The 22821-nt window shown below is 41.4% G+C and overlaps 1 protein-coding gene across 1 annotated transcript in view; it reads left to right on the forward strand.

Annotated features, from left to right (window-relative positions):
• MYO5C (myosin VC) overlaps positions 1-22821 on the forward strand; it is a 109640-nt gene that overhangs the window by 81052 nt on the left and 5767 nt on the right. Inside the window, exons 34-38 of the mRNA XM_089906238.1 lie at positions 1916-2014; positions 3497-3651; positions 5568-5657; positions 15697-15847; positions 16492-16774. Of these exons, the coding sequence (XP_089762364.1) occupies positions 1916-2014; positions 3497-3651; positions 5568-5657; positions 15697-15847; positions 16492-16774 (778 nt within the window). The remainder of the gene's footprint in view (positions 1-1915; positions 2015-3496; positions 3652-5567; positions 5658-15696; positions 15848-16491; positions 16775-22821) is intronic.

Raw genomic sequence — 22821 nt, forward strand, 5'->3', positions numbered from 1 at the left:
GAGGGAAGAGATATGGGAACATATGTATATATAGAACTGATTCACTTTGTTATAAAGCAGAAAGTAACACACCATTGTAAAGCAATTATACTCCAATAAAGATGTAAAAGAAAAACACAGTTCTGAAGGTCAAGAATCCATAAGTGGCTTAGCTGGGTGGTCCTCGCTCTGAGTTGCAGTGAAGTCATCAGCAGGGATGCAGTCATCTGAAGGCTTAGCTGGGGCTGCAGTGTCTGTCTCCAAGCTCATTCACATGGCTGTGGTCAGGAAGCCAGTACCTTTTGGACACTCCATAGGTGGCACTAGCTCCCAAGGAGTATGGTCAGGTACAAGTGACCACACTTAAGAATACCCAAAGTATGATGTTCTTATCATGTATTTCTGCTTCATTTATTGTTCTTCCCAGTCCAGATGCAGTTCAGCAATCAGAGGTTATTCTTAGCATAAGCAGGCTGCTTAGTAAAACAATTAACATTCTACCTTTATCAGTCTCCAAGGGAACAGAGCTAGTAAGTCAACAGGACAGACTCTCATGCAGTAGAAGAGAGTTCTGTTAACTCTTTACCTGGATTATCTTCTTTTTCATCCATCAGAGCCTACTCACTTTTCTTGGCCCAACTGGAGCGCTGCCTCCTTCAAGGAGAATTTTTCAACAGTTCCAACCTACCTATGTGTAATGTCTTATGTCCCCTGTATTTATTTCCTACGGCTGCCTAACAGATCACCATAAAATTAGTGGCTTAATGAAACACAAGTCTTACAGTTCTAGAGGTCAGAAGTTCAAAATGGTCTTCACAGGGTTAAAGTCAACATGTCAGCAGGGCTTCTGTAGGCTTTAGGGGGAGATTCTGTTCTCTTGCCTTTTCCTTCTTCTAGAAGCCACCCACTTTTACTGACTTATGGGCTTCTTCCCCCATCTTTGAATTCAGCAGCATGGCATCTTTAAAGTCTTTCTGACTCTCTAACCTATGCTTCTGTGTACATCTCCTCCTCTCAGAATGGACATGAATCTTTGGGGACCAGAGGGCAGACTGTGGCCCACCCAAAGATGTCCATGTCCCACTCCCCAGAGCCTGTGAATATGTTACCTTACATGGCAGAAGGGATTTTGCAGATGTGATTAAGTGAAGGATCTTGAGTTGGGGAGAGTCGCCTGGATTATCCAGGTGGATTCAATGTACAGTAGTCACAGAAGACCTTATAAGAGAGGCACGAATGACAAGGTGAGAGAAGGTGATATGACAATATAAGCAGAGAGAGAAAGATGTGGTGATAGAAGCAGAGGTCAGGGTGATGTGGCCACAAGCCAAATCATGTGGGCAGCCTCTAGAAGCTGGAAAAGGCAAGAAATGAGTTCTCCCCTAGAGCCTCCAGAAGCAACACAGCTCTGCTGACACTTTGATTTTAGCAGTGTAAGATCTATTTCAGTCTATGACCTCCAGAAATGTGAAACTTTTTTAATTATATTTTTTTAAAAATTGTGCTTTATGCTACTGAGTTTGTGGCACCTTGTGATGGCACATAGGAAGCTAGGCCAGCCACCTTGGGATCATGCAGTTTGGTGTTTTGCACACCACATGTTTTGTGAATCTCGTTTCTTTAACTGTAATGTCAGTGTCCTGAAGGCAAGAGCATCATCTTGGATTGTTTTCATATCCCCACTGTGCTCAATATATACCAGGTGCTCATGAGGATATATACCAGCAGCTGTACTCATTGATATACTCACAGATAAGAATCACTACCAGAAGAAATTCCTCAGGATTTAATAAAGTTTGCATTTATCAGAAAGCCACAGGAGTTCATGGGCAAACCAGCCAGTATGGGACGGAAAGAGACAGAGTAGTCTCATGATAATGCTGGTGAAAGTTGTTTTTGTGTATTTAGTTGATTGTTTGTTTGCCTCTGCCTACAGCCAATGATGTGCACCTGTCCTCAGGACCCAAGGAGTACCTTGGAATGCTGGAATACAAGAGAGAAGATGAGGCCAAGCTCATCCAAAACCTCATTCTTGGTAGTGAAACCTGGAACTCTGAATTTTCGCTCTATCTTTGAGAACTTGAGCATCAGCCATTGCTACGGTCTTGGGCAGGGGTATTTCCTCTTCTTCCTCCACTGCTTCTTCTCAGCCTCACCACTGTTGACCACGTAATTCTTTGTTTGGGGTGGGGAGGGGCTTTGCACTGTAGAATATTGAGCAGTGTCGTTGCTTCTGTTCTGTAGAAGCCAGTAGCAACCCCTAGCCACGACAATAAGAAATGCCTCCAGACATTGCCAGATGCCCTCTGGGGGTACCTTGCCTTCAGTTGAGAAGTGCTGCCCTAACCTCTTCCCAAGTCTCATCACATGGTCAGGGTAGAAGACACATCTCCTCATCTTTGTGTCTCAGCACAGGAGCCATGGAAAAAGTAATTGTGGTTCCTTTGTTCCATCTGACTTCTGCTGAGAAATTTATTTGAAGGCAGTACGGTGGAGGCTTTCCAGCCACATCTCAGTTACAGGAATCTCCCAGTGGGCATACTCTAGGGTTGGTGGTCTTAGAAACAATCTTACTAGACTGTCTTCACCATGAAAACCACATGGTTTTCCACGGAAAAGGATAAAAGCTGCCTCCCTATCAGTGGGTTGTAACATCTCAAAGCAGAAAGCCCATATGTAGCCTTACTCCTCTTGTCCTAATTGACTCCCCTCAGAGGACATGAGCACCCCTACCCTTTCCTTTCCACCCTGACTGGTGCACAGCTGTGGGGCCTCTTTGTTCCCCTATCTTAATGCAGACATGGGGAGGTCTGTGTTTGCTTTTTTTTTGCGGTACGCGGGCCTCTCACTGTTGTGGCCTCTCCCATTGCGGAGCACAGGCTCCGGACGCGCAGGCTCAGCGGCCATGGCTCACGGGCCCAGCCGCTCCGCGGCATGTGGGATCTTCCCGGACCGGGGCATGAACCCGTGTCCCCTGCATCGGCAGGCGGACTCTCAACCACTGCGCCACCAGGGGAGCCCCATGTTTGCTTATTTTAACTTGTTCTATAAAGTTTCTATCTTCCCTTCATTCCCACTCTGCCTTCCAGCCATTGTCCTCTCCTCAAGACCAGCTGGTCCTCCTCTGCAGGACTGCTCTGTACCTGTTTTCTCTATTCAAGGCAGATGCATGTGATTGCTGAGGTCATATTCCATCCTCATCGTAGAGGCTGAAGTGAGGGTGCATGGAACTGGGGTTCCTCTGTTACCTTGGAGATAAGAAATTCTGCCCTTTATTCAACCTTAGAAAAGAGAAGGTACTTTGCAAATGAGAAGTAAGAGAAGCAGGTGGCACCTGCATATATATTTTTGCCAAGAAAACCGTCAGCCTGAACTCCTCAAAGGGAAAAGACACCCCTATGCATTCAGGCACTGCATCAAGTACAGAAAAGCAGACGACCCCTGCCCCATCATTATAGGTTCCTTATCGGGAGAGCTGATCATCAGCTGTAATCCTCACTGACTCTCTCTGCTCCAGACCTGAAGCCCCGCGGTGTGGTGGTGAACATGATCCCCGGGCTGCCAGCTCACATCCTGTTCATGTGTGTACGCTACGCAGACTCTCTAAATGACGCCAACATGCTCAAGTCCCTCATGAACAGCACCATTAATGGTATCAAGCAGGTGGTTAAGGTAGGAACTACCTTTGACATGGCCGTTGGTATCATGGCTACTTTAGGAACACCTGTGGGAATGACCAGATGCCCGTACTTTTCCCATCCTTCACCTCCAGTCTTTGGTCAACCACATGATTCCTCAAACCAGTCAGAGGCCCAATCAGGAAAAGAATCCAAGCTGTTAGGAAAAGACAACTTAGGTCAGAGAGCCCTAAGGATGGGGATCTGCCAGTGGACCCCAAATCCTTACCTGCAAGACTACAGCCTGGTAGCCACCACCCCACCACTTCTGTCCCCCAGGGCTGCAAAGAGGGGCTGGCTGCAAGGAGTATGTGTCTATCCAGATAACAAGTGTGAATGCCAAGGAATGGGAAGGACTGAAAAACTACTCATCTCTTCCCTTGGCATTTATGTAATTCCCCCTTATAAAACCACAGTATGTACTTTTATTCTCAGCCCAGAAACAAAGATAAGCTATATATAAGGGACCAGTAAAATATAGATCCATTATTCTTCATTCCCCTTCCAAACAGGAAGTAATGTTTGATTTTGAGATATATGTAATTTTTTTAGTTGGGGAAGTCCTATCTCACTTTTAGTAAAATATGTGTTCTAGAAAAGTCATAAGCAATTAAATCCTATTTTAAATACTCTAGGAAAAGGGAAGAATAAAAACAGTGAGTGCATCAGGGCATGGATAATTCTTCCCCCTATCCCCCCTCCCACCAAATTTTATACTAAGAATTCATTATTCATCAGGAGTTAGGAATAGAAAACTAACATTGACTTGGTGCTGGGTGCTTTATGGTCACTGTCTTCACAGGAGCTACCACTGTGTTCTTAGAACAGACCTCCATAAATTCATGTTTTCCCTGTCCGTATTTTCATAAATTGGGTTTTCTCAGGGTACACTTGCATTACGTTCCAGGTCATGGGCACACAGTATTTGCCCCATCGTGCTGCTCTGGAATGCTTAAATACTTAGAAACTGAAAGACACATGGCATGAGGAGCGTAAATCCTTCCTTGCCAGCATCTACCATCTCAGCTTCTTCAGTGGCTTCCCACCCCTCCCCCTCCAGTGCACAGCACATTAAAGCAACCCTCACTTGGTCCACATACCCCCTTGGCCACTGTGCCTTTTTTTTTCACCCCTTGCAACCTGGCTTCTACCCCCATTACTCCACAGAAAGATCACAAGTAATTCCTCTTGCTAAATCCAATGGTATTTTCTTAATTTTTATTCTCTTTAAGTGGACTGAACAGTAGCACCATCTCCTTGAAACGCTCTGACATTGTCTTTCAAATCCCAGGACTTGCCCAGCTTTCCTTTTATCTCTCTGGTCTTTATTACCTCTGCTTCCTTTGCTCATTCCTCTCCTTCCTGCCCCATAAGCGGGGGTGTTCTTGCCAACAGAGTCCTCGATCCTGAGCTCTTGTCTGTCCACCCCTTTCCTTCAAGGAGGACATCCTCCCACCTCTCTCCTGAGGTTTGCTCAGCTGTCCACGTTCCACATCATCTCTGCATCCTCTGAGCTTTTGTAGCACAGTCTATGCCCATCATGTAGGCTGTTGGCCGCCTGTTTAACTGTGTCCTATATATGTCATGTCTGTCTTACCAGTCAGAATGTGAACTTTGGAGGGCAAGGACTGAGACATTTCTCAGGCATTCCTGCAGTGCCTGCTTCAAGGATCATAACAGGTGATATAACCTGTACAGAAATACTTTGCAAACCATAACGTGCTAAATAAATATGAGCTTATTTTTATAGTAGAAATTTAATAAAGCCTTTAATGAATAAAAAAGGAATTATTTTTGGTCAAAAGCCACCAGCTAACCAAACAGGTAAGATATGTCTGTTCTTGGCTCAGAGGTACCAAATCCAACACCAAAATCCAACTTTGTCTTTTCTTATTGTTTTTTTTTTTAAAGGAACATTTAGGAGACTTTGAGATGCTGTCCTTTTGGCTTTCCAATACTTGTCATTTCCTCAATTGCCTGAAGCAGTACAGTGGAGAAGAGGTAGGATTGCCTGCGCACTCTGTGCTCTATGCTGACTGCCAGTCTCCTACCTCCTCATGAGCCAGAACTCACCATAGGAGTTAGGAATTGGGATGCCCAGCTCCAGGGGCAGCTTCTGCTCCAGCTGGCTTTCTTACTCCCCCCTTACCCAGGAGACCAGCTTCACATCACCAGCTGAATGGAAGTCACAGGCAAAAAGACTTCTAGAAAGAAGTATAGACCTCGGGCCTGGTACTAAGCCTCAGTTTTCTTGACTTAAAATTCATGAGGTAGATTCTGTGATTTCTCATTTTCCTTCTGGTTGTAAAATTCTGAAGTTTTTAGTATTATCACTCTAAAATACAGCTGTTAGTTCAACATGCCTGTTTTCGTCACAGCTGTTCTCACGATGAGATTCTGATTGTTCCTCCATAATCTGCAAATCCTTTGCCATCCTGACTCTGCTTTCAAGGGCCTGACATCATAAAGAAGCTCTTCACCTCCAAGTACTCACAGAGCAATATTTCATTGACCTAAAATAGCAAAAATGGCTTTCAGGGTTTTCACTGCTCTGCAAAATGGTTATACCACTTTATAGTCCTACCAGTAGTATGTAAAGGTTCCAGTGTCTCATACCTTTACCAACAGTAGGTATTGACAGACATTTTATTATTTATTAGTCTCATGGTATAAGATGATACTTTGTTGACTTAAATTGTAATTACTTGATCACTAGTGAGGTCAAGCATCATTTCATGTGCTTACTAGTCAGTTGGGTTGCCTTTTAAATTGCCTACTCACATCTGTTCTCCATTTTCCTTAAGGGTGATTATTTTTCTTATTGATTTGCAGGAGTTCTTTACACATTATGGGTAAATTGTGGCTTATCTTCCACTTTTCCTTATGGAGTGCTTTGTCAGACACAATTTTTGAATTCTGATGTACTTAAACCTGTCAGTCCTGTTCTTTTATGATACCTGATTTAATGTCTTGTTCAAGAAATTCTTCCCTACCCTGAGATCATGAAGTTATTCTTTCTTCTAATAATTCAAATTTAGAGTTCATAATTATGCTTTTATCCAAAATTGGTATGATTATTTATCCCAAGTTGACATGTGAGGTAATGATCTCATATCTTCTTCCATGTGGATAGCCAGTTGTCCCAATGGAGAGAAAGTAAAATAAAATATAAAAATAATCCTACTGGTACTATTGAATAAAAGGAGAAATAAGTAAAGAAAATCCAACCCCTAACCAAAAGGAATGTTAGGGGGAGGGAGGAAGACCGGCCCATTTAAGACAAACTGGCATCTGTGAGGCTTTAATGGGAGGCATTATTCAACACCATTTTTTAAAATCCTTTCTTTACCCCCTTCTGCCATGTATACAATGTTCTTGTCCCTGTCTGAGTGGTTTTTAATTACTATATTTTTATTTCTAAAATTTCAATGGTTCTTTTTCACCTCTGCTTTTTATAATGTCCTATTCTTAATGGTTTTTTTTTTTCTTTTATCTCTTTGAACATGCTAAACATATTGTATTAGTCTGCTTGGTCTGCTAGCACAGACTAGGTGGCCTAAACAACAGAAATTTATTTTCTCATAGTTCTGGAGGACAGAAGCCCAAGATCAGGGTGCAGGCATGGTTGGTTCACTGGTGAGAGCTCACTTCTGGGCTTGCAGACAGCCACCTTCTCACTATGTAGTCACATGGCCTTTCCTCAGTGCATGGGGTAGAAAGAGAGATTGAGCTCTCTGCCGTCTCCTTCTGTAAGAACACTAATCGTATCAGATCAGGACCCCACCCTATTACTTCATTTAACTTTAGTAACTTCCTTAGAGACCCCATCTCCAAATATAGCCACCCTAGAGGTTAGGGCTTCAATATATAAATTTGAAGCGGGGGACAAATATTCAGCCCAGAACCCACATTTTAAAATATTTCAGTTTGGTCTACACTCTAATTATAAAGTTATGAATCTCATTTATTCACCTACCAACTTCTTACAGCAGTGCATTTCCTTGGGTGCTTTGCAGTTTTTTCTGTGAGCTTCCATGGGAGTTGTTTTCCAATGAAGTGTAGCTCTGGAGGCACATATTTGTCAGGGAAATAAACAGGACGGTAATGTTTACAGTTGACCCATCCACAGATTGAATCACCTGTGGATCATGTGGTACTATAGTACATATTTAGTGAAAAAATCCGCATGTAAGTAGAGCCATGTAGTTCAAACCCATGTCATTTAAGCGTCAAGTGTAGTTAGTTATAGAAAATAAATGCTACCACAAACATCGAGAAATCATTCGATATAAATCAGACATTAAGTTTTAAAGTATAGGAGTTATAGTAGAAGCTTATTATAATATCATTAGTAGAGATAGTATTTTAATTTTCTACATGTCTACATTCTACTTTTTTTTTTACATCTTTATTGGAGTATAATTGCATTACAAGGGTGTGTTAGTTTCTGCTTTATAACAAAGTGTATCAGTTATACATATACATATGTTCCCATATCTCTTCCCTCTTGCGTCTCCCTCCCTCCCACCCTCCCTATCCCACCCCTCTAGGTGGTCACAGAGCACAGAGCTGGTCTCCCTGTGCTATGCGGCTGCTTCCCACTAGCTATCGATTTTACACTTGGTAGTGTATATATGTCCATGTCACTCTCTCACTTTCTCACAGCTTACCCTTCCCCTTTCCCATATCCTCAACTCCATTCTCTAGGAGGTCTGTGTCTTTATTCCTGTCTTACCCCTAGGCTCTTCATGACATTTTTTTTTCTTAAATTCCATATATATGTGTTAGCATACGGTATTTGTCTTTCTCTTTCTGACTTACTTCACTCTGTATGACAGACTCTAGGTCCATCCACCTAATTACAAATAGCTCAATTTTGTTTCCTTTTATGGCTGAGTAATATTCCATTGTATATATGTGCCACATCTTCTTTATCCATTCATCCAATGATGGACACTTACGTGTTTCCATCTCTGGGCTATTGTAAATAGAGCTGCAATGAACATTTTGGTACATGACTCTTTTTGAATTATGGTTTTCTCAGGGTATATGCCCAGTAGTGGGATTGCTGGGTCATGTTGTAGTTCTATATGTAGTTTTTTAAGGAACCTCCCTCCATACTGTTCTCTATAGTGGCTGTACCAATTCACATTACCACCAGCAGTGCAAGAGTGTTCCCTTTTCTTCACACCCTCTCCAGCATTTATTGTTTCTAGATTTTTTGATGATGGCCATGCTGACTGGTGTGAGATGATATCTCATTGTAGTTTTGATTTGCATTTCTCTAATGATTAATGACGTTGAGCATTCTTTCGTTTGTTGGCAGTCTGTATATCTTCTTTAGAGAAATGTCTATTTACGTCTTCTGCCCATTTTTGGATTGGTTTGTTTGTTCTTTTATTATTGAGCTGCATGAGCTGCTTATAAATTTTGGAGATTAATCCTTTGTCAGTTGCTTCATTTGCAAATATTTTCTCCCATTCTGAGGGTTGTCTTTTGGTCTCATTTATGGTTTCTTTTGCTGTGCAAAAGCTTAGAAGTTTCATTAGTTCCCATTTGTTTATTTTTGTTTTTATTTCCATTTCTCCAGGAGGTGGGTCAAAAAGGATCTTGCTGTGTTTTATGTCATAGAGTGTTCTGCCTGCTTTCCTCTAATAGTTTGATAGTTTCTGGCCTTACATTTAGGTCTTTAATCCATTTTGTGCTTATTTTTGTGTATGGTATTAGGGAGTGATCTAATGTCATAATTTTTTTTTTTTTTTTTTTTTTTGTGGTACACGGGCCTCTCACTGTTGTGGCCTCTCCCGTTGTGGAGCACAAGCTCCGGACGCACGGGCTCAGCGGCCATGGCTCATGGGCCTAGCCGCTCTGTGGCATGTGGGATCTTCCCAGACCGGGACACGAACCCAAATCCCCTGCATCGGCAGGTGGACTCTCAACCACTGCACCACCAGGGAAGCCCTAATCTCATACTTTTACATGTACCTGTCCAGTTTTACCAGCACCACTTATTGAAGAGGCTGTCCTTTCTCCACTGTACATTCCTGACTCCTTTATCAAAGATAAGGTGACCATATGTGCGTGGGTTTATCTCTGGGCTTTTTATCCTTTTCCACGGATCTATATTTCTTTTTTTTTTTTTTTTTTGCGGTACGTGGGCCTCTCACTGTTGTGGCCTCTCCCGTTGCAGAGCACAGGCTCCGGACGCGCAGGCTCAGCAGCCATGGCTCACAGGCCAGGCTGCTCCACAGCATGTGGGATATCCCCGGACCGGGGCACGAACCCATGTCCCCTGCATTGGCAGGCGGACTCTCAACCATTGCGCCACCAGGGAAGCCCTGATCTATATTTCTGTTTTTGTGCCAGTACCATACTGTCTTGATTACTGTAGCTTTGTAGTATAGTCTGAAGTCAGGGAGCCTGATTCCTCTAGTTCTGTTTTTCGTTCTCAAGATTGCTTTGGCTATTCGGGGTCTTTGTGTTTCCATACAAATTGTGAAATTTTTGGTTCTAGTTCTGTGAAAAATGCCAGTGCTAATTTGATAGGGATTGCATTGAATCTGTAGATTGCTTTGGGTAGTAGAGTCATTTTCACAATGTTGATTCTTCCAATCCAAGACCATGGTATATCTCTCCATCTGTTTGTATCATCTTTAATTTCTTTCATCAGTGTCTTATAATTTTCTGCATACAGGTCTTTTGTCTCCTTAGGTAGGTTTATACCTAGATATTTTATACTTTTTGTTGCAATGGTAAATGGGAGTGTTTTCTTGATTTCACGTTCAGATTTTTCATCATTAGTATATAGGAATGCCAGAGATTTCTGTGCATTAATTTTGTATCATGCTACTTTCCCAAATTTATTGATTAGCTCTAGTAGTTTTCTGGTACCATCTTTAGGATTCTCTATGTATAGTATCATGTCATCTGCAAACAGTGACAGCTTTACTTCTTCTTTTCCGATTTGGATTCCTTTTATTTCCTTTTCTTCTCTGATTACTGTGGCTAAAACTTCCAAAACTATGTTGAATGATAGTGGTGAGAGTGGGCAACCTTGTCTTGTTCCTGATCTTAGAGGAAATGGTTTCAGTTTTTCACCATTGAAAATGATGTTGGCTGTGGGTTTGTCATATATGGCCTTTATTATGTTGCGGAGAGTTCCCTCTGTGCCTACTTTCTGGAGGGTTTTTATCATAAATGGGTGTTGAATTTTGTTGAAAGCTTTCTCTGCATCTATTCAGATGATCATATGGTTTTTCTCCTTCAATTTGTTAAAATGGTGTATCACATTGATTGATTTGCATATACTGAAGAATCCTTGCATTCCTGGAATAAACCCCACTTGATCATGGTGTATGATCCTTTTAATGTGCTGTTGGATTCTGTTTGCTAGTATTTTGTTGAGGATTTTTGTATCTATGTTCATCAGTGATATTGGCCTGCAGTTTTCTTTCTTTGTGACATCCTTGTCTGGTTTTGGTATCAAGGTGCTGGTGGCCTCATAGAATGAGTTTGGGAGTGTTCCTCCCTCTGCTATATTTTGGAAGAGTTTGAGAAGGATAGGTGTTAGCTCTTCTCTAAATGTTTGATAGAATTCGCGTGTGAAGCCATCTGGTCCTGGGCTTTTGTTTGTTGGAAGATTTTTAATCACAGTTTCAATTTCAGTGCTTGTGATTGGTCTGTTCATATTTTCTGTTTCTTCCTGATTCAGTCTCAGCAGGTTGTGCATTTCTAAGGTTTTGTCCATTTCCTCCAGTTGTCCATTTAATTGGCATACAGCTGCTTGTAGTAATCTCTCATGATCTTTTGTATTTCTGCAGTGTCAGTTGTTACTGCTCCTTTTTCATTTCTAATTCTATTGATTTCAGTCTTTTCCCATTTTTTCTTAATGAGTCTGGCTAATGGTTTATCAATTTTATCTTCTGAAAGAACCAGCTTTTAGTTTTATTGATCTTTGCTATCATTTCCTTCATTTCTTTTTCATTTATTTCTGATCTGATCTTTATGATTTCTTTCCTTCTGCTAACTTTGGGGGTTTTTTGTTCTTCTTTCTCTAAATGCTTTAGGTGCAAGTTTAGGTTGTTTATTCGAGATGTTTCCTGTTTCTTAAGGTAGGATTGTATTGCTATAAACTTCCCTCTTAGAACTGCTTTTGCTGCATCCCATAGGTTTTGGGTCGTCATGTCTCCATTGTCATTTGTTTCTATGTATTTTTTAATTTCCTCTTTGATTTCTTCAGTGATCACTTCGTTATTAAGTAGTGTATTGTTTAGCCTCCACGTGTTTGTATTTTTTACAGATCTTTTCCTGTAATTGATATCTAGTCTCATAGCATTGTGGTCGGAAAAGATACTTGATACAATTTCAATTTTCTTAAATTTACCAAGGCTTGATTTGTGACCCAAGATATGATCTATCCTGGAGAAGGTTCCATGAGCACTTGAGAAAAATGTGTATTCTGTTGTTTTTGGATGGAATGTCCTATAAATATTAATTAAGTCCATCTTGTTTAATGCATCATTTAAAGCTTGTGTTTCCTTATTTATTTTCATTTTGGATGATCTGTCCATTGGTGAAAGTGGGGTGTTAAAGTCTCCTACTATGAATGTGTTACTGTCGATTTCCCCTTTTATGGCTGTTAGTATTTGCCTTATGTATTGAGGTGCTCCTATGTTGGGTGCATAAATACTTACAATTGTTATATCTTCTTCTTGCATCGATCCCTTGATCATTATGTAGTGTCCTTCTTTGTCTCTTCTAGTTGTCTTTATTTTAATGTCTATTTTGTCTGATATGAGAATTGCTACTCCAGCTTTCTTTTGGTTTCCATTTGCATGGAATATCTTTTTTCATCCCCTCACTTTCAGTTTGTATATGTCTCTAGGTCTGAAGTTGGTCTCTTGTAGACAGCATATATAGGTCTTCTTTTTGTATCCATACAGCCGATCTGTGTCTTTTGGTGGGAGCATTTAGTCCATTTACATTTAAGGTAATTATTGATATGTAAGTTCCTATTCCCACTTTCTTAATGGTTTTGGGTTTGTTATTGTAGGTCTTTTCCTTCTTTTGTGTTCCTTGCCTAGAGAAGTTCCCTTAGCATTTGTTGTAAAGCTGGTTTGGTGGTGCTGAACCCTCTCAGCTTTTGCTTGTCTGTAAAGTTTTTAATTTCTCCATCAAATCTGAATGAGGTCCTTGCTGGGTAGAGTAATCTTGGTTGTAGGTTTTTCTCCTTCATCACTTTAAATATGTCCTGCCAGTCCCTTTTGGCTTGCAGAGTTTCTGCTGAAAGATCAGCTGTTAACTTTATGGGGATTCCCTTGTGTGTTATTTGTTGTTTTTCCCTTGCTGCTTTTAATATGTTTTCTTTGTATTTAATTTTTGACAGTTTGATTAATATGTGTCTTGGTGTATTTCTCCTTGGATTTATCCTGTATGGGATTCTCTGTGCTTCCTGGACTTGATTAACTATTTCCTTTCCCATATTAGGGAAATTTTCAACTATAATCTCTTCAAATATTTTCTCAGTCCCTTTCTTTTTCCCTTCTTCTTCTGGAACCCCTATAATTCGAATGTTGATGCATTTAATGTTGTCCCAGAGGTCTCTGAAACTGTCCTCAGTTCTTTTCATTCTTTTTTCTTTATTCTGCTCTGCAGTAGTTATTTCCACTATTTTATCTTCCAGGTCACTTATCCGTTCTTCTGCCTCTGTTATTCTGCTATTGATCTCATGTAGAGTATTTTTAATTTCATTTATTGTGTTGTTCATCTCTGTTTGTTTGCTTTTTAATTCTTCTAGGTCCTTGTTAAATGTTTCTTGCATTTTGTCTATTCTATTTCCAAGATTTTGGATCATCTTTACTATTATTATTCTGAATTCTTTTTCAGGTAGACTGCCTATTTCCTCTTCATTTGTTAGGTCTGGTGGGTTTTTATCTTGCTCCTTCATCTGCTGTGTGTTTTTCTGTCTTCTTATTTTGCTTATCTTACTGTGTTTGGGGTCTCCTTTTTGCAGGCTGCAGGTTCGTAGTTCCTGTTGTTTTTGGTGTCTGTCCCCAGTGGCTAAAGTTGGTTCAGTGGGTTGTGTAGGCTTCCTTGTGGAGGGGACTAGTGCCTATGTTCTGGTGGATGAGGCTGGATCTTGTCTTTCTGGTGGGCAGGTCCATGTCTGGTGGTGTGTTTTGGGGTGTGTGTGGACTTATTATGATTTTAGGCAGCCTCCCTGCTAATGGGTGTGGTTGTGTCCTGTTTTGCTAGTTGTTTGGCATAAGGTGTCCTGCACTGTAGCTTGCTGGTCATTGAGTGAAGCTGGGTGTTGGTGTTGAGATGGAGATCTCCTTGTGAGATTTTCGCTGTTTGATATTATGTGGAGCTGGGAGGTCTCTTGTGGACTAGTGTCCTGACGTTGGCTCTCCCACCTCAGAGGCACAGCACTGACTCCTGGTTACAGCACCAAGAGCCTTTCATCCACACGGCTCAGAATAAAAGGGAGAAAAAGTAGAAAGAAAGCAAGAAAGAAAGGAGGGAGGGAGGGAGGGAGGGAGGGATGGAGGGAGGGAGGGAGGGAAGAAGATAAGATAAAATAAAGTAAGATAAAATAAAATAAAGTTATTAAAATAAAAAATAATTACTAAGAAAATAAATTTTTTTAAAGAAAAAAAAAACAAAAAACGGATGGATAAAACCCTAGGAAAAAGGTGGAAGCAAAGCTATACAAAGTCTCACACAGAAGCATACACATACACACTCACAAAAAGAGGAAAAGGGGAAATAATCATAAATCTTGCTCTCAAAGTCCACCTCCTCAATTTGGGATGATTCATTGTCTATTCACGTATGCCACAGATGCAGGGTACATCAAGTTGATTGTGGAGCTTTAATCTGCTGCTTCTGAGGCTGCTGGGAGAGATTTCCCTTTCTCTTCTCTGTTCTCACAGCTCCTGGGGCTCAGCTTTGCATTTGGCCCCGCCTCTGCGTGTAGGTCGGCGGAGGGCGTCTGTTCTTCGCTCAGACAGGACGGGGTTAAAGGAGCCGCTGATTCGGGGTCTCTGGCTCACTCAGGCCGGGGGGAGGGAGGGGTACAGACGCTGGGCGAGCCTGTGGCGGCCGAGGCCAGCGTGATGTTGAACCAGCCTGAGGCGCATCGTGCGTTCTCCTGGGGAAGTTGTCCCTGGATCCTGGGACCCTGGCAGTGGCGGGCTGCACAGCCTCCCCGGAAGGGGGGTGTGGATAGTGACCTGTGCTCGCACACAGGCTTCTTGGTGTCCGCAGCAGCAGCCTTAGCGTCTCATGCCCGTCTCTGCGGTCCACGCTTATAGCCACGGCTCACACCAGTCTCTGGAGCTTCTTTAAGCAGCGCTCTTAATCCCCTCTCCTCGAGCACCAGGAAACAAAGAGGGAAGAAAAAGTCTCTTGCCTCTTTGGCAGGTCCAGACTTTTCCCCGGACTCCCTCCCGGCTAGCCGTGGTGCACTAACCCCCTGCAGGCTGTGTTCATGCCGCCAGCCCCAGTCCTCTCCCTGCAATCCGACCGAAGCCCATGCCTCAACTCCCAGCCCCACCTGCCCCGGCGGGGGAGCAGACAAGCCTCTCGGGCTGGTGAGTGCTGGTCGGCACCAGTCCTCTGTGCGGGAATCTCTCTGCTTTACCCTCCGCACCCCTGTTGCTGTGCTCTCCTCCGCGGCTCTGAAGCTTCCCCCCTCCGCCACCCGCAGTCTCCGCCCGCGAAGGGGCTTCCTAGTGTGTGGAAACCTTTTCTCCTTCACAGCTCCCTCCCACTGGTGCAGGTCCTATCCCTATCCTTTTGTCTGTTTATTCTTTTTTCTTTTGCCCTACCCAGGTACGTGGGGAGTTTCTTGCCTTTTGGGAGGTGTGAGGTCTTCTGCCAGCGTTCAGTAGGTGTTCTGTAGGAGTTGTTCCACGTGTAGATGAGTTTCTGGTGTATCTGTGGGGAGGAAGGTGATCTCCGTGTCTTACTCTTCCGTCATCTTCCCCTTGTCCCCCGGTAGGCCTATTCTAATATTTATATTCAAAATTACTTCCAGGAATTCATGAAGAATAACAGTCTACGTCAGAACAAGAATTGCTTGAACAATTTTGACCTTTCAGAATACAGACAGATTCTTAGTGATGTGGCTATTCGAATATATCATCAGTTCATTATTATAATGGAAAATAACATTCAACCAATAATAGGTAAGAAAAGAATCGATGACCAAGAAATATTTATAATGACATCGAGACCTTAAAAAAATAAATCTGGTGCACGGCATGTGTAATTGCAAAGAACATAATTTTAAGACAAGAAGATTTACTGATGTAAATGTCCAATTTTTAATTCTTTGATTGCTAAAATGATTACATATATAAAAGTACACAGGTCATAGTTTTCTTTCTGTAGGGGGGGATCCATCCTGAAGGGAAAGACTTGGGAGAACTGCTGCTACTTATATGGCTAATCCTGGTTCTTAGCCAAGTATTTTTGAAATTCTAAAGCTTCACTCAAATTCTTGTATACTTTCTTCAATTTTCTGAAATTTAAATACTTTAGGCTTTAAGTAGTTCCAGACCGTGGGTTGTCACGCTAACCAGCTCTCTGTCCTGTGAAGTTGAAAGAAGAGGAGCTGTTGCCCTGCTGTAGGTGATGGTCCATCCCCATCCACCCCTTACATCTTGGTGCTCCCCAACCCTCCATTCTTTCACTTCATCTATCACAGCTATATCCACACTAACTCGTGTGGAAAATGTCCCACCTCCTGAAACAGACACGAGAGCAGTGGAAATGTTCTCTGGGTGTCCCCACTGTGTGTGCAAGGAAATCTTCCCGTTTTTCTCCATAGTGCCAGGCATGCTGGAGTATGAGAGTCTGCAGGGCATTTCCGGCCTGAAGCCCACGGGCTTCCGGAAGCGGTCATCCAGCATAGATGACACGGATGCCTACACAATGACCTCCATCTTGCAGCAGCTGAGCTACTTTTACAGTACCATGTGCCAGAACGGCCTGGACCCTGAGATCGTGAGGCAGGCAGTGAAGCAGCTCTTCTTCTTGATTGGGGCAGTCACCCTGAACAGCCTCTTCCTGCGCAAGGACATGTGCTCTTGCAGAAAAGGGATGCAGATAAGGTAAGACCCATAAAGCACCACTAATCCTGGAGAGGCTGGCCAGAAAGGATGCTCTTAAAGTCCAAGGCCACACACTATGCCCTCCCTCCACAAGAGCTGCACTGCTGGAGGGTGTGCAAGATGACTCTTAGAACCTTGGAAATGTCAGCCATCTGATGCCAGGCCCTCTTCCCATCACTCCACCCCACGCTACCTTGACGGTCTGGTAGAATGTCTTCTACTAAGAACTAGTAATAGTGTATTTTAAATTCTGGCCCTCTGTGGTTATCATATACTCAACCAGTATTTATTGACCACCACTTCTGTGACTAGCACTGCTGGTGGGGGACACAGGAAACAGAGGAAGGGGTGATTTGATCCCTGCCATTGAGAAGCTAAATGATGATTCAAAACCACTATAATTAAGTCACAAACAAGTGGTGAGGGAAGTGCTTCAGAAAGGAGAGATTATCGTGGACAGAAAAGTTAAAGAAGCCTGAAAACTGTGTGTGAGTGATTAAAAATGGGAGAACATTTCAGGCACGGCAATGAGTGGGCAAAGGCACAGTGGTAGAACTGAGTGAGGACCCGTCCTCAGGCAGGAGTAAATAGCTCCGTCTAGATTAAGCGGTTTGTGTCGGGAACAACAGGTCCGCAGTAGAGTGGTAAGTTGGACCCAGACTGGGAGGGTCTGGAATGCCAGGCCAAGCACTGGGAGTTCATCCTGCGGACATTGTCATCCAGTTTTGAGGTGTGTTGACTTCTCTTTGTCTCTAAACCAAGAAAACACAGACCATTAGCAATTGTTTGAATTAACACTGTCACATTATTAGAAAGCATATAATATGGGATAGATATTTAAGATTTTTATAATATGTGCAGGAATTTGACACCTGTAGGTGATAGGAGAACCTGGGATGGTGATGATGGCAGTGATACAATGAAAAGTGACCCAAAAAAGTTTATTAAGCCAAGAAATAAACAAGAGGCATCCATTACATCTTTTTAGCATTAGAGGTGGACATCCCTACAAATCATTGTGGCAAATTCTCATGATACCAGGTTGTGGTTTTCAGATATGAGGGAGTATTCAGGAGGACTGGGCTTTTTTTCCTCTTCATTGAGAGAGGAAAGACTTCTGTTTATTTCCCGAGCACTGAGCAGATGCCCTGTAGCCCTCTGAGGTAGGATTCAGGCCTATTTAAAGTAAAGCCATAAACCTCATGAGCCATAAACCTCAGAGTCTTTGCTAAACAACTCTCATTCCACCAGCAGGTCCCCAAGTTGAGTGAACATCTGTCCCCATAGGTGCTCAGTATTTTCTCCTCTCACCAACTGAAAGTGCTATTAGAGAAGTACTGACTTTCCAGTGTGTTGGTCTGAGTAAGTAGCACATGCATTTAAGAGGCATTCATTCATTCAGATATTGACTCAGCTCCTGCCATAAACAAGGCGCACCAGGATTTACCGTGACTTTACCATGACAACACGAGGAACACAATAACAAAACATGAACACAAGTGGAAAATCAAAACCACAGAAAAGAAAAACATAAACAGTAGACAGAGTAGCTTGAAAACTGGCTCTAGGCTTTCTGACTGCCAGGAGAAAAAGCCAAATGTCATAGCTCTCTGGTCTCATCTGGCTTGGAGAGGCAGACCAGTTCCTGGGAAGATATAAAGATTTTCCTAGTATGTAATTCTTTTTTGTGCTTAGTCATGAATTGTAAAAATATTATCTCATGTGGAACTTCATCTCACCATCTTCACAATAGCATTTTGGCTGCAAGTTCCACTGTGGCTGTTTTGCCCAGGGATCTTTGATAAGAACCTAGGTAGGGGTCCTGGAGATGGAGACAGTTCTGTTAGGAACCAGAATAATGTGGCCCAACTACAAACATTGCTTGATGGCCTGAGGGAATCTGGGGGGAGTACGAAAGGCGTTGACTTGGGTCTTGAAGGACAAGTAGGATTTCAGCTGACCCAGAACCAGAGGAATGAACACAGGCCTCAGTGAAGGAAAACCAGCCCCCTTTGAAAGGAGCACCAGGAGTGATGGGAGGACCTAGAAAGATGGGTTAGAAAGACAGAGCAGAATGCCAGCATGAGAAATGCATGCTTTAGTCCCTCAGGAGTGGCAGCCACGACAGATTTTTTTTTTTTTCAGAAGGCTTTAAACTATGAATTCAATTTCTTTAATAGTTGTAGGAATATTCAGGTTATATATTTCATCTTGGATGAGTTTTGGTAGTTTTTGGTTTTCAAGGAATTGGTCCACTTCATCAAAGTTGAGTTTATGTGTGTAGAGCTGTTCAGAATATTCCCTTGTTATTCTTTTAATTTCTGCAGAATTTGTAGTGATATCCCCTCTTTCACTCCTCTGTGGGTAATCTGTGACTTCTCTTTTCCTTGGTCAGTCTTGCTAGAGGTGTATCAGTTTGGTTTCACTGATTTTTGTCTTTTCTTTTTTTAATTTAATTGATTTCTGTTACTGTCTTTATGATTTCATTCCTTCTGCCTACTTTGCATTTATTTTTCTCTTCTTCTTCTAGGTTCCTAAAGTAGAAGCCTGGATTATTGGCTCTGAGACCTTTCTTTTCTAACATAAGCATTTAATGCTATACATTTCTTTCTAAGCACTACTTTAACTCTATCACACAAATTTTGATATGTTATATTTTCATTTTTGTTCAGTTCAAAATATTTTCTAATTTCCCTCGAGTCTTACTGTTTGACCCATGGATTATTTAGAAATGTGTTGTTTAATTTCCAAGTGTTTAGAGACTTTCTTGTTACCTTTCTATTATTGATTTTTAGTTTAATTTCATTGTGCTTGAAGAACATACTTTGTCAGTCAAACTCTCAGAAACAGAAGGTAGAATGGTGGTTGCCTGGGGCTGAGGAGAGAGAGAAAAAGGGAGTTGTTGTTCATTCAATGGATGTACAGTTTCAGTTTTACAAAGTGAAAATGTTCTGGGAATCTGTTATACAACATGGTGCATATAGTTAACACTACTATACTATACACTTACAGTAGTTCAGATGGTAATTTTATGTAATGCATTTTCTACCACAATTTTTTTTAAAATCTCAAGGTACATCCAGGTTGACATATACCATAGATTGTGATATTAGAATTACCAACCATCCCACTTTGCCTGAGACTTTCCCAGGTTTATTTTTAAAATGCAAACTTATAAATATTTTGGGACTTCCCTGGCAGTCCAGTGGTTAAGTCTTCACACTCCCATTGTAGGGGGTATGAGTTTGATCCCTGGTAGGAGAACTGCTAAGATCCCACTTGCTGCATGGCATGGCCTTAAAAAAAAAAAAAAAAAAAAAAAAACTTATAAATATTTTTACATTGAAGAAAACAAACTTTGTATGATTTCAGTTATTTTTAAATTTGTTAATATTTGCTTTTGTGACCCAGGTCTATTTTTGTGAATCTTTCCCATGCAGTGGGTTGAAAAGAATGTATATTCTGTTTTTGTTGGGTAGAATGTTCTATAAATGTAGATCAGACCCAGTTTGTTGATGGTATTTTTCATTTCTTCTATATCCTTGCTGATTTTCTGTCTATTAGTTCTACTGATTATTGAGAGGAGTGTTGAAGTCTCCAACTATAATTATGGAGTTGTCTATTTCTTCTTTCACTCTGTCAGGTTTTGCTTTATGTATTCTGAAGCTCTGTTTTTAGGTGCATACACACTAAGAACTGTTATGTCTTCTTGGTGAGTTAGCCCTCCTGTCGTTATGTGGGGTCTCTCTTTGTCCCTCCCTGGTAATTTTCTCTGCTTTGAAGTCTACTTTGTCTGAAAGTCTACTTTTTATTTGGATCAGTGTTTTCATAGTATATTTTTTTCCATCCTTTTACTTTTAACCTATCTGTATCATATCTGAAGTGAGTTTCTTGTAGGCAGCATATATTTGGGTCCAGTTTTTTGTTTTATTTTTTCATCCAGTCTGACAATCTGTGCTTCTTAATTGGGGTTTTTAGATCATTTAAATTTAATGTAATTATTGGTATACTCAGATTTAAGTCTACCATTTTGTTATTTTCTGTTTGTTCCTTCTGGTTTTTATTTCTCTGATTTCCAGTTTCTGTCTTTTGGGTTCTTTGAACATTTTTGGTACCCCTTTTAAATTTATCTATTTTTTCACTGTATCTCTTTGTATCTTTTTTAATGGCTGCTGTAGTAATTACAGTATACATACTTACCTTATTCAGTCATTTTAGAATCAGTATCTTATCACATTAAGTGGAATGTAGAAACCTTACCATTACATAGGCCCCTTTCCCCTCTTTGCTTGTTGTCTTATATATTATATCTACATACATCAAAAACTCTGCCAGACAATGTTATAATTTTTGTTTTAAACCATCCAACATATTTTAAAGGACTTAATAGAAGAATGGTCTATTGTATTTACCCAGGTACTTATCGTTTCTGTTATTCCTTCATTTCTAATGTTTCAAGTCTCATTTTCCCCCCAAATCTCATTTCGATTTCATTTTCCTTTTGCCTGAGGAAATTATTTTAGTAGTCCTTTTAGAGCAGGTTCACTGACGATAAATTCTCTTAGCTTTCTTTCCTCTGAAAATGCCTTCATTTCACCTTCATTCCTAAAGTATATTTTTATAGGCTACCAATGTCTGGGTTGACAGTCCTTTCTTTCATCAGTGTAAAAGTGTTCCACTTTTTCTGGCTTCCATGGTTTCTGATGAGAAATGCACAGTCATTTGAATTATTATTTCCCTATAAATAATGCATAGTTTTTCTCTGAGTTCCAAGTTTTTTTTTTCTTTGTGTTTAGTTTACCACAGTTTGATTATGATGCATCTGGGTGTGGATTTCTTTGGGTTTAGTCTCTTTGAGCTTCTCTGAACTTCTTGACTCTGTAGGTTTGTGGATCTCACCAAATGTGGCATTTTCAGCCATTTCTTCAAATGTTTTGTCTGCATCACACTTTCTCCTTTCCTTCTGGAATTTCAATGACACAAATGTTAGACCTTTCATTATTTTGTTATCCCTAAAGTTCTGTTCTTTGTACTTTTCAGATTGGATAGTCTTTATTGATCCCTTGAAGTTCACTGACTCTTTTCTCTGCCATCTATATTCTGCTATTGAGCCTATTCAGTGAGTTCTTTTGTTTCAGTTATTTTTCAGTTGTAAATTTCCATTTTTTTGAAACATCTTCTGTTTCTTTTCTGAAGCTTTCTGTTTTTTCATGTATTTCAAGATAGTTTGTCCTTACTTTTTGGAGCATTTTTGTGATAGCTTCTTTAAAGTCTTTGTCGTATGATTCTAACATCTGTGTCATCTCAGAGTTGATACTATTAATTGCCTTGTTTAATGTGACTTAAGATTTTCCTGGTTTTTGTATGCCAAGTAATTTTGAATTGTATCCTGGACACTTTTTATTATTATATTATGAGACACTGAGTCTTTAAATCCTATGGAGAATGTTGAACTTTTATCTGATAATCAGCTCACTTGGGTTCAGGCTCTGCAGGTTGTGGTTCCTATGTCAGTTCTGTCTTCAAAGCCTTTGTCACGCTATTTGGTTTTGTCTTTTTTTTTTTTTTTTTTGCGGTACGCAGGCCTCTCACTGTTGTGGCCTCTCCCATTGCGGAGCACAGTCTCCGGACTTGCAGGCTCAGTGGCCTTGGCTCACGGGCCCAGCCGCTCTGCGGCATATGGGATCTTCCCAGACCGGGGCACAAACCGCTGTCCCCTGCATCAGCAGGCGGACTCTCTACCACTGCGCCACCAGGGAAGCCCTGGTTTTGTCTTATGTGTGACACACAGCGCCCAGACTGAAACTTGGGTGGTGTGCAATCCTATAGTTTAGTCCTCAAAGTTTATGTGTGCTCTTGAGGGTCAGATCCATCCCTGGGCTCTGGGGTGTGTCCAAGAATTCATAAATAACTTTAAGGGTCACTTTCCCAAGCTCCTCCTCTCCACAGTACCCCTGGTACTTTCCAGATACCTGGGGATCCCCTCTTTGGTCCTCCAGACAGAAAACTGGGGCTTCACTTAACTCACTGTGTGGCACACTTCCAGC

This window comes from Delphinapterus leucas, chromosome 2, assembly GCF_059928025.1.
Source record: "Delphinapterus leucas isolate spDelLeu-1000000601 "Yukka" chromosome 2, BTC_Dleu_Yukka2, whole genome shotgun sequence".
NCBI lineage: Eukaryota > Metazoa > Chordata > Mammalia > Artiodactyla > Monodontidae > Delphinapterus > Delphinapterus leucas.